The sequence below is a fragment of the Xyrauchen texanus genome, chromosome 17, assembly GCF_025860055.1.
Source record: "Xyrauchen texanus isolate HMW12.3.18 chromosome 17, RBS_HiC_50CHRs, whole genome shotgun sequence".
NCBI classification, from domain to species: domain Eukaryota; kingdom Metazoa; phylum Chordata; class Actinopteri; order Cypriniformes; family Catostomidae; genus Xyrauchen; species Xyrauchen texanus.
Genome location: NC_068292.1, coordinates 37,475,025 through 37,493,946, shown reverse-complemented (window position 1 = coordinate 37,493,946; position 18,922 = coordinate 37,475,025). Strand labels below are relative to the sequence as shown.

General features: G+C 42.1%; 2 protein-coding genes across 2 annotated transcripts; both read left to right on the top strand.

The window, feature by feature from the left end:
- Nucleotides 1-525: 525 nt before the first annotated feature.
- Nucleotides 526-3,815, top strand: LOC127658273 (protein c-ets-1-B-like). Its single transcript, XM_052147474.1, has 8 exons — nt 526-616; nt 902-985; nt 1,643-1,753; nt 1,876-1,941; nt 2,028-2,207; nt 2,436-2,675; nt 2,786-2,904; nt 3,101-3,815. The coding sequence occupies exons 2-8, from the start codon at nt 904-906 to the stop codon at nt 3,374-3,376; spliced, it is 1,074 nt and encodes a 357-aa protein (XP_052003434.1). The 5' UTR covers nt 526-616; nt 902-903; the 3' UTR covers nt 3,377-3,815.
- A 2,079-nt stretch (nt 3,816-5,894) lies between these two features.
- Nucleotides 5,895-10,559, top strand: LOC127658034 (caspase a-like). Its single transcript, XM_052147103.1, has 7 exons — nt 5,895-6,255; nt 7,823-8,025; nt 8,182-8,358; nt 8,514-8,754; nt 8,932-9,048; nt 9,195-9,304; nt 9,451-10,559. The coding sequence occupies exons 1-7, from the start codon at nt 5,991-5,993 to the stop codon at nt 9,559-9,561; spliced, it is 1,224 nt and encodes a 407-aa protein (XP_052003063.1). The 5' UTR covers nt 5,895-5,990; the 3' UTR covers nt 9,562-10,559.
- Nucleotides 10,560-18,922: the final 8,363 nt, after the last annotated feature.

Here is an 18,922-nt window from a genome sequence, read left to right as displayed (position 1 = left end):
TGTTGTAGTCTCATGCCAACATTTCTTCTTTTTTTCAAGAATGTCAGCTTTTAATGAGATTTTCTTCCTATATATTTTTCGAGAAGGACACAATTTGTAGCTTTAAGTCCAAATCTTTTTTTTTTCAAAATTAGGTCTACTTTGAACTCAGTTGGCTAGTTAAAAAAAACATGTAGCCTGCCATTTATATGCGTCCCTATACAATAAACAAATAAACATCAGATATATTATCATGCTTAGGCCAACCAGCTATTATTAAGAGCAACAACAGTAAACAGTCATGAGATTTTGCTTTTGATTAAAATGTATCAGAAAGAGATTTTCTCTTAAGACCTTTAAATTTACCCCGATTAACAATTTTTTTTTAATTTTATTTTTTACGCTAACTCCCTAGACACCTTTTCTCTGAATGGCAGTGTAACAAATCTGTGGTCGTGACTCCGCTCCCGTCTGACGTCACGAGGCATTACTTCACAGACACTCGGGCACGCCCCAACGCGCAACGCCTCTTTATAACTGTCCGGAGTAAAAGCACCCACAGTCACGAGTGTAAAGGCACTGCTTGAGGCTGTAGCGCATCCTTAATATCAGCAATAAGGATTCTGAGAAACTTAAGGTAGGGTCTGGTTTTCTTATCAGATAGTTACTTTGATTCAGTGGCTTCAGTTTTTTTACATTAAATAAAACAAAACATTTTTGATTTAATAAATGTACAGAATTTGTGTAAAGGGCATTCCTAGCTGCAATTATTAGGCCTATGGAATAAACAGTAAAACTAACCCAATGGAAAGAGTCATTTATAATCCTTTATTATCTATATCTGTATTCATTAAGTGTCATTACAATTACTTTAGTCTTTGCTTTTAATTTAAACACTTTATCATGCTGTTTCTGTTTTCAGATATGGAGATGTATCAAGCTGGATTTTACACAGAAGACTTCAGAACTCAAGAGGTTCCTGGTGGTTTTGACTTCAGTTCATATGGTAATATGTTATTTTAACTTATTGTCTCTTTCTGATGATAACATTTTTATTGAAATATAGAAATTATGACATTGATGCCCATACTTGCAATTGTCAAATGAAGTTTGGCCACAAGGGCAAAATTCATCCAATTTTCTGGGCATTAGTATTCGTCCAGCCTTGTTTCCTGAATCTCTGTGCAAAACATTTCCTTTGTCCTTCAAACGCAAAGCCAGAATTGCAACACCCCTGTCAAAACCCTAAAAATTAGACCTTGACAGCATGTTTGTGTGCTCTAATTCAAAGCTCCTCAGGAAAAGGGGGTGTCAGGGTATGCATGCTCTGAGATTTAGGAATGTCCAAACCAGGGACGGGTGGTCAGGTTAAAGATACACCCGTTTTTTTTTTCTGTTCCCTCCCTCTCTTCCTAATCCTTTCCTCCAGACTTCCTCCTCTAACAGATTTAGCACCCCCTTTCCTACAGCCTTCTTCATCAACCTGTCACAGTCCCACAGCTAGTGTTTCCTTCATTTCTAGCACAGTTCAGACTAGGGGGGAAAGCTGGTGTAGAAAACTTTATCGGGGAGTTGCACAGATTTTATCCATTGTTAATTCTGGGGAGGGCGGGGAAATCTCCTGTCTTTCATTAATTGTATATTTTTGGTAATGTACCTCCAGACTACAGTGGTGAAGACATGTCCTTTTTATTAGACCGCAAAGGACCTGCCCAACAGCAGTATCCACAAACGTATTCAGAGCCCCAGAAGGAGAATTTGCACAGTTCTAAAGGTAAGCATCTAATACAGAACTTCCTGTCAATTACATTGATTAGTCTTATAGCAAATATTTCATCTATTGATTACAAAAATGTGTGTTTACTGTTTTTACATGAATGATTCATACTCTTTCAGTCAGCGAATCCGGACTGTTTAATCTAGACACCTTACCTGAGTTTAGTTACTGGGCATCGTATACTAGTAAGTATCAAAACACCAATGCAAAATAAATTTTTTGAAATCTTCTTTTAAGTGACCTGGCCTAATAATGTGTCGTTTGTTCACAGTTCCTAATGGAATGGTAGCAGATCAGGAATCTGCTCAAACCTACCAGAACCTTGTGCCTCTTTGTCCTCCAGCACAAAGTAGTACATTCAACCCAGGAATGGACACCATCAGCCATTACCAACCTGGGAAAGGTCCAAGTCATAGAGGAGCATCTGGAACCGTTAGCCAGGACAACCTGGGTAGGCCTCAATTCTCATTATTCTCTATTAGTTCATTCTGCATTCATTTAATATAATTTCTATAAGCCTACAGTAAAATGTATACGTCATAATTTTACTATATATATAATTTCTATTATTGATGAGATTTTGAAAACATTCTTTAATTAAAACAAAGTGTGGTACAGAACTTGAGATATTTGTCCCTTGTCCTAGTATATTATATTTATAATTGTTTTTCTTGCATAGGTGCTACTGAGGGAACATATTCATTGTATGAAACAGAGCAACAAAACAGGCCTTCATATTGGTCCGACTACCCCTCACCCAGTTACTGCACTTCCATGCTTGGCCAGCCCCCATCCTCTTCTTCACCTCCAATTACTCAATCCTCTGAGTCATACTGCCCCCGTGTGGCCAAAAGGCGTAGTGCACCATATCATAGATCAGACAGGGAGAGTGAAATGGCACCAATGTCCGCTTACCCAGGTGAGGCATTCGGTTACAGGACCTTTTGTAGAAGGAATCGTGTTTCAAAATATAGAGTGAGAATACATTTGTCTTGTATTTATGGCTTATTCCTGTTTGGTCTCCATCAGGATCTGGGCCCATCCAGCTATGGCAGTTTCTGCTGGAACTTCTGCTGGACTCTGCTTGCCACACCTTCATCAGCTGGACTGGAGATGGCTGGGAATTTAAAATGTCAGACCCCGCAGAGGTTAGAGTCATTCCTCAACTGAACACAAAAAAGTTTCTAAAGTAAAACATGTTGACCGTTTAAGCAAGAGGGACTCTGTTATTTTTAATCCGTTTATTAACCACATTTTTACATCTGTTCTAAAGATAAAGATGTTTTATTGGTTGGTTTAAGATATTCATTACCTCAACTCATTATCATTATCTGTGACCTCCAGGTGGCCAAGCGGTGGGGCCAGTGTAAGAACAAGCCCAAAATGAATTACGAGAAGCTAAGTCGTGGTCTGCGTTACTACTACCACAAAAACATCATTCACAAAACAGCAGGAAAACGTTATGTCTACCGTTTTGTCTGTGATGTGCAAAGCATGCTCGGGAAAACGGCACATGAGGTCTTAACGAGTCTAAACATCTCACCATCAAAAGCAGGATCTCCACACACTGTAGCAAGCACGACAAGATCAGAGGAAACCGCAGAGTCCTGGACACATTAGAAGAGAACATTTCACACATGCATTAATCAAAATGAACTGTCAAACATCAGGAGTCATGTCTTGTCGAATGACAAAGAATTCATTGACCGTTGCATTCTAAGGGGCCGTTCACACTGAACGTGTTGTTGCATCCGTGCTGTTTTTCAATTGTTTTTATATGTTAACATGCAGTTTTTTATGCCATAGACAGATCTAAAATGTATTTTTAAATATGTATACCCCAGTTTTTTATGTTCCCATTCCTTGAATTCCTGCATGATTCCTTGCATGAAATATCATGCCTAGGCCCCAAGGTGTCCTCACACATCCAGTGCAGTTAGAGGCCTCTACAGAACATTGTTCACTACCTCTTTTATCCTTGGAACACTAATCTTGTAAATGTTGTGACATCAGATTGTTAATTATTGTAAATATTTGTTTTATGTTGTAATAAACATGTCTCGTCACAAAATGTTATTATTAATTCATGTGAATTTTGAATAGGTTTAATTCTGTCTGAGAGACCAACAAATGTATTTATTTATCACAGATTTATCACAAAAAACTAAGAGTATTAGCTTATAGCTGAGCTTTGGCGAAACTTGTTCAGCAACTTTAATAAGTTGATTAGATGCCAGACTAGTTTTAGATCTTTCGATAATGAAGATCATAGGATGGACTGGTTATAATAACTACACTATGAAAGACAATTTTTGTTCCTGGGTAGTAAGTGTTATTTGCTTATGCCTCAAAAGTAAAGAAAATGGCTATTATTCCCCATAAACTTTGCTTTTGTGACCAGGACAGTGATATTTTGAAATGTACCTATTTCCAATGAGAAAACGGCCGAATGTGTGTCTTTTTGTTCACATAAAGTCAGAAAAAAACAGCAAATGAATCCAAATGAACATGTATTTATACTAAAGTAATACAAAAATTACTACAAAAGATTTATAAGTGAGTAGTTTTTCGAGACTTTAACGAACAGCCCCCAAATGTAGTTCCCATCATGTTCTCATTATACTGTCCTTGGTAGCGGTATTCAAAGTCCAGTATATCCTGATGGAAGTGCCTGCCTTGCTCCTCCGAGTACGCTCCCATTTTCTCCTTGAATGTCTTAAGATGAGCATCAAGGATATGGACTCTGAGGGGCATCCTACAGCCCATTGTGCCGTAGTTCTTCACCAGAGTCTCAACCAGCTCCACATAGTTTTCAGCCTTGTGATTGCCCAGAAAGCCCCGAACCACTGCGACAAAGCTGTTCCAAGCTGCTTTCTCCTTATTAGTGAGCTTCTTGGGGAATTCAATGCACTCCAGGATCTTCTTTATCTGTGGTCTGACGAAGACGCCGGATTTGACCTTTGCCTCAGACAGCTTAGGGAAGAAGTCGTGACAGTACTTGAAGTCTGCCGACTCCTTATTTAGAGCTCTGACAAATTGTTTCATAAGGCCGAAGTTGATGTGCAGTGGTGGCATCAGCACCTTCCGGGGGTCCAACAGTGGCTCCCACTTGACATTGTTCCTCCTCACAGAGAACTCGGTCCGCGGTGGCCAATCCCACCTGTGGTACTGCACCTTGGTGTCTCTGCTGTCCCAAAGGCAAAAATAGCATGGAAACCTGGTAAAACCACCTTGGAGACCCATCAGGAATGCCACGATTTTTAAGTCTCCTATGACCTCCCAGCCGTACTCATCATACCTTAAGGCATCCAGCAAGGTCTTGATATGTATCCACTTAGGCAGTTGGAAAGTTCTGGAATGTTCTGGAAGTTACTCCAAGTTTACTTAGCACTGAATCGATCTGGAATGTTCTGGAAAATAGGTACATTTCAAAATATCACTGTCTTGGTCACAAAAGCAAAGTTTATGGGGAACAATAGCCATTTTCTACTTTTGAGGCATAAGCAATTAGGAAATAACACACTATCCAGGAACCAAAAAATAAATAAAACATTTAAAATTAAAAAATGGTTACACGGTGCTATTATTATGAGCTTACAGAAGAATGCAGAACTAAATGTATAACTTCAGCTGTAACCTCCATTCTATAGTTTATTATCTAGATTAATGATACATTTATTGTATTTATTCTTAGTTAAGAGCTTGATTAAAAAATATCTAAAATAGCACAAACTTTTAAAGCAAAAACTTCAAGAGATTTTTGTTTGGGTTTTAATGATGAAACATGAAAAAAAGGTGTTTAGAGACATTCGAGTAAAACTTTGTATAACATTTTTACTACTATTGTGATTATGTTAATGACACAAAAAACACATAGCCCAAAAAAGTTATTGAAATCATTAGTAGGCAATAAAAATAAAACAGTCAAAAAATATTTTTGCTTATTTTTTTTTAAATATATTTTTTTAATATACGCATTTCAATTTCATATAAATTTCCATCATATTGAAGAGTGCAATATAAAAAATAAATAAATAAATAAATATTTTATAATTTTTTGTTAAAGATTAATCCATTAAACTGGCTGTTCTGATTACAGGAAACTGGATCTTCAAGGACCGTGTTGAGATCGCAGGGGCCGTCTTTTCCTGCATATACATATTCATGCACTCGTCTCCAAGCCTCATACTAGCGAAAAGGAAACTTGTCGGAGGCAGGAAAAGACTGAGCAAACATGGAGAAAACTATTAAGGATCATCTGATTGACGTTTTTGATGATCTGGGGGAGGCTAACCAAAAGAAATTTAAAAACAAATTGTGCGATCGAAAGAAAGAACCTCGCGTCCGTCGAAGCGCGACCGAAAAGGCTGAAGACTCGATCGATCTCGCGGATCTAATGGTGTCCACTTTCACATCCAAAGATGCGGTTTCTGTATCACTCGAAATTTTAGAGGCAATTGGCTGTAGAGAACAAGCAGCAGAACTCAGAGAGGTCACCAGTAAGTGAAACTGTCATGCTTGGAGCAATTTTATTATAAAAGAGGAAATAAATTAAATTGTAATTCCGACAAGACGGAAGATCTCTTTGCTTTCAATACAGAAACGGTCTATTAAATATTCGAGATAAAGCATTACCGAAATTAAATAAGAAGACAGAAGATTAGTAGCCTAAGTTATCGGTTCGATATAATTTACAATAGCTTTTCAATGTGATGTCATTCTACTTTCCTACTTTCGATTTCGCTTGGATCTTCATGTTTTCAAAGCATGTATAAGCAAAGAAACGTTCAAATAGTCACAGTTGTCTTCAAACATTTTTACAAGGTTCTTGAATTTAATCTTTAATAATGGGTCTTTGGGACATTCAGAACGAACGGGGTTTTGCGCAACGAAAAGAAACGAACGCACGTGTCGAGACGCGTTTTTAACAGTTTTCGTTCTTTATAACTTAACACGGCGTCTCCGTGGAGCACATGCGCTAGACGCAAAAAAAAAAAAAAAAAAAAAAACGCAGCGCAACGGCCAAAGAGTCCGTTAAGTGTGTGTTTACACAAAACATTTGTAAAACAGCACAGACGGACGCTAAACGTTTTTGGTGTGAACGGACCCTTTTCCGCATCTCGCTGTTTATTTAGGCCTATTTATTTTCAGGGTCTCGCGCAGGAGCGCCGCGTCGTGTCAAGTTAAAAAGAACATCAACGTTTAAAAACACTTTTCGGGACACCTGCGCTCAGCTCACTGATGGGACATCAGCCTAAAGACGTATTTTTATATTTTAATTGTATATATATATATATATATTTGTTTTTATTATTTTATTTAATGCAATACATCTACGATGTACAACTCAACAACTTTTGGGTAAAAATGTAAAGTCCCGGGCATATTTCTCTTCCCAGTCCACCCCTGGGTATCATCAAGACATTTAGTAGATGTCTTTGAGATTTTTATGATTTCGCATGCTTATAAATCTTATTTTTATTTTTAAAGATGTTTAGCAGTCTTAAATTAAAATGTGATGATTTCCATATGAAAATATCTGAAACAGACATCTCAGAGAAGTGTGTGCTATCGGAGCTCTAGAGGGCTCTAGAGGCCGTTCACGAGAACGAGTTCGGTGTGAACGGCCCCTTACTGAACCATTACTTTTGTAATCTAGGTTTTTAGGAACATCAAAACGTGGTCTGAAAATATTCTATTTCTGTTCTAACACACTGACATCACACGCACATCCTAAGTAGGCATACTTTTTAGTTTGTTTGCTCATCTGCAATATAGGCCTATAGCCTACGTCTATAAGGCGTTTCCTCGCGGTTGTCAAAAATACGTTCAAAAGATCTGAAGTCTTTAAGACGTTAGTGAATCATGATAGCCTATAGACTGTCTGTAAATGTGAGCTTTTTAAGATCTTTAGTAGATGTTAATTAAAATGCAATGATTTCCAGATCAAACTTTCTTAAACGGACATCAATCTTAACGTGTGCTGCTTACTATTTAGTGTGCTGCCATATGTAGCTTACTTCTATTAATATGTTGAATGATGTACAACTGTGTTCTGTATTCTAGGCTCTCCAATGGCCCAACCTGTTGAGGTAGACTCAAAGTCACAGAGCGTTCTTATGCCTGTGGGGACGGTCCCAAATTCAGAAACTGTCCAGATACCTGCAGAGAGTGCGCTGTATCTGTCAGATGGTTGGCAGAAACCATTGGCTGTTACTCAATGCAGCCAAGAATTTAGAGATAGAATTCTTAGAGAAAAGGGAGAAGAGGCAAGTATTCTATTTCAACAAATGTTGTCTGAAAAAATCATCTTTTTTTATTTTTTTACAATACACATTAAATGTAAAGGAAGAAGTATATATAAATGACTAAATGACTCTTACGGTATTGGTTTTGATTTAAATCTGCATGGTTGTTTTTCATAGATTTACAAATCAGTAGACAAGTCTTCGAGAAAACGGCTTGCCCTGCTGATCAACAACATCGAATTTGACAATAAGAGAATGAACAGGAGAGGGGCGGAGAAAGATGACGTAAACATGGAGTGGCTGTTAAACCAGCTAGATTATCAAGTAGTGACACACAGAAATCTGTCTGGAGAGGTTTGTAAGAAATCAGTCCAGCCTCATGAAACCATATTATCAATAAAGAGCGAGTAGACTTTTTCAGATTAATTGTAGAGATGGTGCAAAAAATATTGGTGTTGTCTAACTGTACTTGTCACCTAATTTTTAGTGTTGTCTTCATTTATGTTCAGGAAATGGATCATGCGGTCAAAAGCTTTGCTGGACGGAAGGAACATTTATATTCAGACAGCACCTTTGTGGTTATAATGTCCCACGGCAAAATGGGTGCCATATTAGGTGTCCATTATGATAAAACAAAGAACCCATCTGATATATTCCCCGTTGATAATATCTTCTCCCATCTGAACGCAAAGAAGTGTGCAGCACTGCGTGATAAACCAAAGGTTATTCTTATTCAAGCCTGCAGAGGAGGTACTTAAATCACTGAAAAAATCATCTAACTTTAAATTCTCTTTGATTTCTCAGTACTTACCTTTTATTATTGTTTAGTAACAATGCCTCCCAAAGTCTGTTATTAGGCTGTTTCAAAGGGGCAAAATGGAACGGCTTGAAAATGCCTTACACAGTCTCACACAAATCTCTGTCCAGATGAACACGGGCGTTTGTGGGTCAACGATAGTGAGCATGAGGAGCCAATGGAAATAGAGGGGGATGACTGGGTGCACACAGAGAAGGACTTCATCCCCCTGATGTCCTGCACCCCTGGTGAGTGCACAGACACATACAGGTCATTTCAAATGATCTAATACTTAATGTATTTCACTGATCTATAATATACTGTATATACAGTAATAGTAATGCATACTATAATTGATTATTCATCCATACCCACTTCTTAATTTTCTCTACAGACACCAAATCTTACAGGCATGTGGAGCATGGGACATTTTATGTCCAGTGCTTAGTGGATGTGTTCAGCAAATGTGCACATGAGGATCACATTGAGGAATTGTTCAGGAAGGTACATCATATGCTGCAACCTGTTTGAATTTATTTTTGTCAAAGGTCAAAAGTATTTCTCATAGGTTCATTTATCTGTGTGTACACTGACATTTCACCAGTTTTAGCAACACTTTGTTCACAATCCAAAATATTCTCTTTTTATAGGTTATGAGACGCTTTGAGAGTGTCCCATGTATGATTGGGAACTTCAAACAAATGGTATGTAAAGACCGGGCATCGCTGCCAAAGTTTTTCTACCTGTTCCCTGGACTCTGAAATCGAAGTCTCACATGCTCTCAACTCCTCACCTGTGAATTTAGCAGATATTCTCCTGTCATCACATTTACTGTCAAAACAGGCTTGAAATACATCCAAAATACTTTTCTCTCTCTAAACATTTTATCCCAAGAGTTCAGTTCGGTTCCATAATATCCTCTTTGCTGTTGAAAGCAAATTCTCTAAATACTGTATTTACAAATGCGCTGTGCTGAGGACTTCTGACTTGACTCAAATATTAGGATACCTGATACTGACTTGACAAGACATTTTTTGTCCTTTCAGACAGGAATAGTGTGCAGCAATTTCTTTTATCATTCAAAATGCAAAAACATATAATGTTGTTCACAAATTAATTGTTAACAAGCTGTATTGGACTTTTTATTATTTAAAAATCAGCTGTCATAAAACTGACTTTATCCTATTCGTCTTATATTGTAATTTTAAAGACAATCAGATTGCATATGTTCACAAGTATGCAAGACATTTTTTATGTTTTTGAAAAAGAGTGATACTTCTGTTCATTGACGTAGCCATTCCATTGAGCATAACTGTTTTATAATTCAATGGTATAGATCAATTTATTAAATGGGAACAGCTTGATTGAAAGATCTGTGAGATCTGCCGTGCAAGCCAATCATACCTATGACAAATGGGGCACAAAATGTCTGTTAATTTTGTGAATAATTTTTTACTGTATTTTTAATTTAGGGCAACCTTGATAAATAAAAGTTTCAATTTATTAAAAAAGTCAAGTAATTCCATGCTTTTAAATCATTGTGTACATTTAAGGCCATGTTTTTCATTTATTGTTAGATTAGTCACATGTACTGTATACTGCCTAATGCATTTTGTATTACCCGCCCTTTACAATGAGTACAGTATGTTGTGTTGTATCTGTTCTTTCTTTCTTTGATAGAGAAAGCATTGTCTAGTTATTCAGGAATGTTTGTTCGAATCCAAGCAATCAAAGTATATTGTAATTATTTTGCAAATAAATTTCCATTAAATTTGTACTTTTTTGTCTTTTTCTATTCTAAGTGAGTTCATTTTATTTATTTAAATAAATGGTCTTGGCTCCCTTTACTCTGAAAACCTTTTCTGTTACCTAAATAGTGAACAGTTTCCAGATGTCCATTCACACAACTATATAATTGGCATGATAGCTTCCTATCATGTTTACCCACTCTACTGATTGGTTAGGTTTAGATAAGGGGTTTGGGTAAGGGCACACTATTAATAAGTTTATTTTAATTTTTTTTGTTGCCATTTTTGACCTAATATTAAGACATGCCAGTCTATTGCTGTAATGCTTGAGCAACGAGGCAGACGAGGAGGTGCGGATCCAAACGCAGTTTAAACTTTATTTAATAAACAACCAAGGAAAAACACAAAGTAACAACCCACGATGGGGAAATGAAACATAAACTAAGAAAGCTGAGCAAGGTAGACACGAACAGGGAACTCGGGAGGGAAAGATACACCGGGTTAACATCAAACAACGATAGACGAAGACTGAACAAGGACACAGGGTATAAATACATAAACAAGGGAAAAAGGAACCAATGAACAAACAGAACTCAAACAAGATAACAAGGTGATTAACAGAAGTAAAAGGCAAACTAATGAGGACAGGTGAAAACAATGAACGGAGGAAACACGAACGCCAACAAAGAGACTATGGAGTTACATAAGGGACTAAAGTGAAAACTAAGAAATGCAAAAGTGACAACAATGGTAAACAAAAGGGCAACAGTGAAACAAGACAGGGTATTCATAACAGAGCCCCCCCTCAAAGGATCGGCTTCCAGACGATCCTAGAAGACAAAAGACAAAAAACCCACAGAGAACAAAATGATGGCACCGGGGGCAGACAGGCAGACCAGGGGGGGCACAAGAACAAGGAGGCAGTCCAAGGGGCACAGAGGGCAGGCAGGAAGTCCGGGGGGGCCACGAGGGGAAATGAGACAGTCCACGGGGGCACAAAGGGAGATGAGACAGTCCACTGGGGGCACAAAGGGAGATGAGACAGTCCACGGGGGCACAAGGGACAGTTAGGCAGTCCATGGGGGCACAAAGGGACTGGTTTAGGAGGCCGGGGTGGTATCGACCGGGCAGGGACAGGTTTCGATGGTCTGGGAGCTGGCCACCGGGCAAGGGTAGGTGCAGGAGGCCTGGGAGCTGGCCACAGGGCAAGGACAGGTTTGGGGGACCTGGAAGGAGGCCACTGGACAGGGACTGGGTCAGGAGGCCTGGGGGGAGGCCTCAGGACGGGAACAGGGTCAGGAGGCCTGGGTGGAGGCCACTGGACTGGGACTGGGGTAGGAGGTCTGGGAAGAGGCCACAGGACAGAGGCTGGCAGAGCCGTGTGAGGTGGAGCCAAGGAGGACTTCGGAGGCGGAGCCGTAGAAGACTTGGGAGGCGGCGCCAAAGGAGGCTTAGGCAGGGCCGTGGCAGACTCAGGCGGTAAGGCCTTGGGGAGGTCAGGAGGCGGAACAGTGTTGGGCGGAGCCAAGGGAGGCGAAGGTGGCGAGGGCGAAGAAGGCTCTGAAGACGGAGCCAATGGAGGCTTCGGAGGCAGAGCCGGGAGAGGCTCGGGAGGCTCCGGAGGTGGAATTGAAGGATGTTCAGGAGGCGGAGCCGAAGGAGGCGAGGGCGATGAAGGCTCTGAAGGCGGGGCTGAGGGAGGCTCAGGAGGTGGAGCTGAAAGAGGCTCAGGAGGCGGAGCCGAGGTAGGCGGCAACGTGGGAGGCTTTAGGAGCGGAGACCAGGAAGACTCTGGAGGCTCTGGGGGCAGAGACGAAGGAGGCTCTGAGGGTGAAGCCGTCGAAGGCTTGAGTGGCTCGATCGGCAGAGCCATAGGAGGCTCGGGAGGCTCGGCGGGCGGAGCCGTCGAAGGCTTGAGTGGCTCGATCGGCGGAGCCGTAGGAGGCTCGGGAGGCTCGGCGGGCGGTGCCGTCAAAGGCTTGAGTGGATCGAGAGGCGGAGCCATAGGAGGCTCTGGAGGCGGAGCCGCAGGAGGCCCCGGGGGCGGAGCTGCAGGAGGCTCGTGAGGCGGAGCTGCAGGAGGCTCGTGAGGCTCTGGGGGCAGAGCCGTCGAAGGCTTGAGTGGATCGGGAGACGGAGCCGTAGGAGACTCAAGAGGCTCTGGGGACGGAGCCCTGGAAGGCCCGAGAGGCGGAGCCCTGGGTGGCTCGAGAGGCCTGGAAGGCGAAGCCCTGGAAGGCTCGAGAGGCTTGAGGGGCGGAGCCCTGGCAGGCTCGAGAGGCGGAGCCCTGGCAGGCTCGAGAGGCTTGAGAGGCGGAGCTCTGGGAAGCTCAGAGGGCGGAGCTCTGGAAAGCTTGGGAGGCTTGAGAGACGGAGCCCTGGAAGACTCGAGGGGCTTGAGGGGCGGAGCCTTGGTAGGATCGGAGGGCGGAGCTCTGGAAAGCTTGGGAGGCTTGAGAGGCGGAGCCCTGGAAGGCTCGAGGGGCTTGAGGGGCGGAGCCTTGGTAGGCTCGAGAGGCTTGGGAGGCGGAGCCCTAGAAGGCTCGCGAGGCTTGGGAGGCGGAGCTCTGGGAAGCTCAGAGGGCAGAGCTCTGGAAAGCTCGGGAAACTCGGATGGCGGAGCTCTGGAAAGCTCGGGAAACTCGGATGGCGGAGCTCTGGAAAGCTCGGGAGGAGGAGCCCTGGAAGACTCGAGAGACTTGGGAGGCGGAGCCCTGGTAGGCTCGAGAGGGGGAGCCCTGGAAGGCTCGGGAGGTGCTGACTCTAGGATGGGCACGACCACTGGCGCTGGCTCTTGGACGGTCATGGCTACTGGCGCTGGCTCAGGGACGGTCGAGGCCGCAGGCGCTGGCTCAGGGACGGTCGAGGCCGCAGGCGCTGGCTCAGGGACGGTCGAGGCCGCAGGCGCTGGCTCAGGGACGGTCGAGGCCGCAGGCGCTGGCTCAGGGACGGTCGAGGCCGCAGGCGCTGGCTCAGGGACGGTCGAGGCTACAGGCGCTGGCTCACTGACGTCCGAGGCTATTGGCGCTGGCTCACTGACGTCTGAGGCTACGGGCTCTGGCTGGGTTACCGTGGTAAGCGCCGGCTTGGGTTCGCTGGGCGCTGAGGGCAGAGCCAAGGGGGGTTCAGAGCATGGGGCTGTGGCAGGCGGAGGCTGGAGTGCAGAGACCTCTCCCTTTCTCCTCTTCCTCCGGGCTGATGCGACTGGCGAAGCTGGGATGTTGTTCCTGGTCAGCGTGGCTTCAGGTTCGCTGACCGTGGTTGACGAGGGCTCAGGCTTGCTGACGGTAGAGGCCGTAGGCGCTGGTTCGCTCACTGTGACATGCGTGGCCACTGGCTCGCTCACTGTGACATGCGTGGCCGCTGGCTCGCTCACCAGGGCAGGCGTGGCCGCTGGCTCGCTCACCAGGGCAGGCGTGGCCGCTGGCTCGCAGACCGGGGCAGGCGTGGCCGCTGGCTCGCAGACCGGGGCAGGCGTGGCCGCTGGCTCGCAGACCGGGGCAGGCGTGGGCCGGGAGGCAGAAGCCTGTCTTTTCCTCCTCCTCCGGGCGGACAAAGTGGACTGTGCAGGTTCAAGGGGAGCCACTGGCATGGGGGGGTTGCTCGCTGACAGGTGAGGCTGGTGTGACAGGGAGCGGTGAGCTGCACGCTAGTAGGGTCATCTCCAGGTAGTCGCGGAGAGTGCAGCCGGGCATTGCCTGTGGCACCCGCTCCCTCAGCGAGGGATTTAAGCTGTCCTTAAAAAAAACCACCAATGCGGAGTCCGGGAAGTCCGTAAAGGTCGCCAGGAGGAGAAAGTAGAGAGCGTGGTCTACCAAAGGCTGGTCTTCTTGCCGCAAGTTGAGCAGCCGGCATTTGGCCCGTATAGCTGCTGGATCCATGTGCGGTCTATCGTTCTGTAATGCTTGAGCAACGAGGCAGACGAGGAGGTGCGGATCCAAACGCAGTTTAAACTTTATTTAATAAACAACCAAGGAAAAACACAAAGACTGAACAAGGACACAGGGTATAAATACATAAACAAGGGAAAAAGGGACCAATGAACAAACAGAACTCAAACAAGATAACAAGGTGATTAACAGAAGTAAAAGGCAAACTAATGAGGACAGGTGAAAACAATGAACGGAGGAAACACGAACGCTAACAAATAGACTATGGAGTTACATAAGGGACTAAAGTGAAAACTAAGAAATGCAAAAGTGACAACAATGGTAAACAAAAGGGCAACAGTGAAACAAGACAGGGTATTCATAACAATTGCATACTGTAGCAACTCAAAAACAAACACACATACAATGTTAAGCTTATTTAACAAACCAAATAGCTTTCATCTGTGTTTGATATAATGGCAAGAGATTTTCTAGAACCAAATTAGCAATTTAGCATGATTACTCAAAGATAAGGTGTTGGAGTGATGGCTGCTGGAAATGGGACCTGTCTAGATTTGATCAAAAATTACTTTTTTCGAATAGTGATGGAGCGGTTACATCAGTAATGTCCTGACTATACTTTGTGATCAGCTGAATGCCACTTTGGTGAATTAAAGTACTAATTTCCTTCTGAAACAGTGAAATCTGTACATTATTCCAAACTTTTGGGCGCCAGTGTATATACATATAGTGACATAAAAATAAAAAAAATACGATATAACAGATAAAAAAAGAAATATACACGATTAGAGCAATAATGTTTATTTGATATACAGATATACAGTTATGTGCAGGTGATGAAATGTATTGAAGAAGAGGTAGGATATGTTAAAGAATATAAATGAAATATGGATATAAGTAGGAATGGATGGATTGAATATTGCACATGGTTGTACTGGCAAAAGGACAGTATTTGAGGGCAGTTTTAACTGTTCATGAGGTGGATGGCCTGAGGGAAATAGAAGTGCATCGTAGTGCAGCGTAGTTCTAGCGGGAAGACTAGCAGCTGCACATCATCACATCATTAGTTGGGTAATTCCTAGCCAATCGCATGTAAGCCATTGCTTTATAAGTCTGCTCACAATCTATCACATTGCTGTTTCAGTGCGCTAAAACACAGGCAACCTCCGCCACCCCACCACCACCAGCTGAGCCCTGGCCCACACGGGGGTAGGCTCCTCGCCCCTGCCTCCTATCTCCGGCAGGATATGACGGTTCTGGGCACAACTCCCTCGGACCACCGGACGGGGCCTACGGCAAAGAGAGAGACATTACTTTGTTTTACATTTAGCAAATAAATGGCATCTTAAATGCGTGTCTTCCCGATAGAACAAACTGTTCCTTTGCTTGGCTGTTCTGGTGTTCAGTGCTCTGTAGTGCTGGCCATAAGGAAACAGTTTGAAAAGGAAGTGTGCTGGGTGAGTGATTTTACCAGCCCACGTCACTCTGGATGTGCACAGTTTTAGCAGGGTGGCTAGGGGAGCGCCAATAATCCTCTCAGAGTCCGAACAGTCAAACTATCCTAAGTCTTCTGATGTCTGACTTGGTAGCTGAACCAAACGTGACAGTTATAGAAGTGCAGAGGACAGACTCAATGACTGCTGAGAAGAACTGTATCAGCAGCGCATGTGACAGGTTGAACTGCCTCAGCTGGTGAAGGAAGTACAACCACTGACCAGAGATTCGCTAGATGGATGCTTGGCAGCGCAGTTTGAAAATTTATTCAGAAATTCGTTTCAAAAACAGCAAAAGAACTGGAGAGATCCATACCGAGTCGGCCATCCACGGTGCCATCTTAGCCATTTGGATGTTTCAAGACTGAAGCAACAACAGATTGATGGAAGAACACAATCAGGAAAAGCAGGCCTTGGATGGGTAATGGCTCCCAAACTGTGGTCAGCAGCCTCTAAAAAACTGAAGAAAAGTGACTATATACAGTATACACACTCACACACACACACACACATATTATATATATGGAATTTTAAGACATGACATTTACATTTTTGGATTTATACCTTTTTAAAAAGCTCAAATGTGACCAAAATGAAGAAAACATTAAGGATAAAATAAAATTTGTTTCAAAATGTAGTTAGAAAGTCCCCTATAATATAAGCATTAGCATTAGCTAGTGGATAATTTATTTCATATGTAAGCAAAATTAACATTATAACTGAAATACCCACATGAATAGGAATCGAATAAAATTCAAATAGAGAGCTTGTGAATTGGAATCGAATTGAAACAGGATATCTCTATTCAGTCATGATATTGTAGAATGTCTGGTATAAATAAATAGTAAGCAATTTAACTTTGCCTTTCATTTATTGAAGATGTTTCTTAAATACAAATAAGTTAAATTAATATACAATTATTAAAGCTTAAATTCCAGGGAAACCCATAAAACTGATGGGGACATTCCGATGAGTGGTGAAATATGTTTAATGAATGTAAAGCTCTGTTCACTACATTTAATTTGTAATCATTACCTGTTTCATGGAACTGTTAATATGGGCAATATTGTAAAAAGATTTAATGTGCGTTTGTGCCCACAGGCGACATTATTGCCAGTGATGTCTAGTAAGGACCTGCTTTACAACAGGCCTACAAGCGCTAAGTCCAGCCTCTCTCAGACTATTGCGGACAGTCTGAGCACTGATGGAGGGATTGTGTTTTGCTAGTGTAACTCTGACAGTTGTTGTTGCCATGCTGTACCTGTCCCGCAGCTGTGATATTTAGATATACCAATCCTGTGCACTTTTGTTACATGTGGTCTGCCACTGCGAGAACAATCAGCTGTCCTTCTTGTCTCCCTGTGGTGTTGTCTTAGGCTTCTCACAGTACAAACATTGCAATTTATTGCCCTGGCCACATCTGCAGTCCTCATGCCTCCATGCAGCATGCCTAAGGCACATTCACACAGATGAGCAGGGACCCTGAAAAACATTGTTGAATCCCTTTACAATGTTTTTTACAAAATTATCTTTAAAATGCAGTGTCCTGAAAAAAGTACGTTTCTTTTTTTATGAGGTTATTTCAATGAACAATTTACCCCCAAAATCAGCAGAAGAAAGAAAAGAGGTGAGTAATTGATGAAAGAATTATCTTTTTTATACTTTAAGACTTGAATTTGAACATGTTTACTTGAAATTGAATTTGCAGTTTAGAACTTGAATAACATCAAACTTTAAATTCAAATGAACAAATTCACAAATTCAGATCGTCTAAATCAGATTCAGGTTTGTAATACACTGATTCAAGTTTTATATTCAGATTCAGGCAAGTTTTATGAAGGCATCCGCGATTACTCAGAGCAATCGAGTCTTTTTGCAATCGAATTTCTTCTTGACCAATCACAACGTAGCTCTTAGTTCACATTTGGAAGAGGAAGGGTCCGCTGTATAATAGTGCCAACGGGGGATCATGGCTGATCGAGGGCCACCACCTCTCTCTATCGTAAATTCTGCCCTAAAGCAAACTCTACACGCAATTTAACACGTGTGATTGGTAAACAGGCTGTTTGATACATAAAAAATGCATTTATATCAGTCATGTGATATCTGACATGTTTACTTTTTTTATCAGATTACTTTTGCCACCCAATGTTGTAACTTAACTAAAGGCAAGGCAAAGCAAAGCTAATATGCGGATAATGGATGGTCCACTGTGGGGACCCCTAACGGGAGCAGACGAAAGAAGTAGATATTTGTATTAATGTTCTACATAACACCTAGGGGATACATTAAGCTTTGCTGCGGTTTTGTGAGCCAACCATGCAACTTCTATTTAATTTAACACTAGATCGCTAAGTAGGAAGTAGAAAGTAAGGTCTAGTCATTAACTAACTGCCTTTTGGAATCTGTGGCATACAATGATCTGATAAAAATGTATTTCATACATCAAACAACCTGCATAACAATCACACTAATTATGTGTGGAGTTTGCATCAGGGCTGAACAAGTAATTTACGCTAGAGAGAGGTGGTGGCTCTCGATCAGCCATGGCACTATTTCACAGCGGACCCTTCCTCTTCCAAATGTGAACTGTGAGCTATGTTGTGATTGGTCAAGACTTGCACTGAATACCCCGGATGTCTTTGTCAAATTCACCATAATCTGAATATAAAACATGAATCAGTATATTACATTTTTGAAATCTGATTTCATGCCACATACATTTGAATTTCAAATTTGATGTAATTCAAGTTCAAAACGGCAAATTAAATTTCAAGTAAACATGTTCAAATTCAAGTTCCATTGGCACAAGTTCCATTAATTCCATAGACAAAATACAATATTGAAAAGCATTATTCAAATACTCAAGAATGTTTGTATTTGTCATACAAGCCTGTCTCTTATGTTGTTAAATCATATTGTAATGTGATTGGTGATTAACTTTCCATTAAACTGCTATATTTTGATCTCTCTCCTCATCTAAGTCTGTGT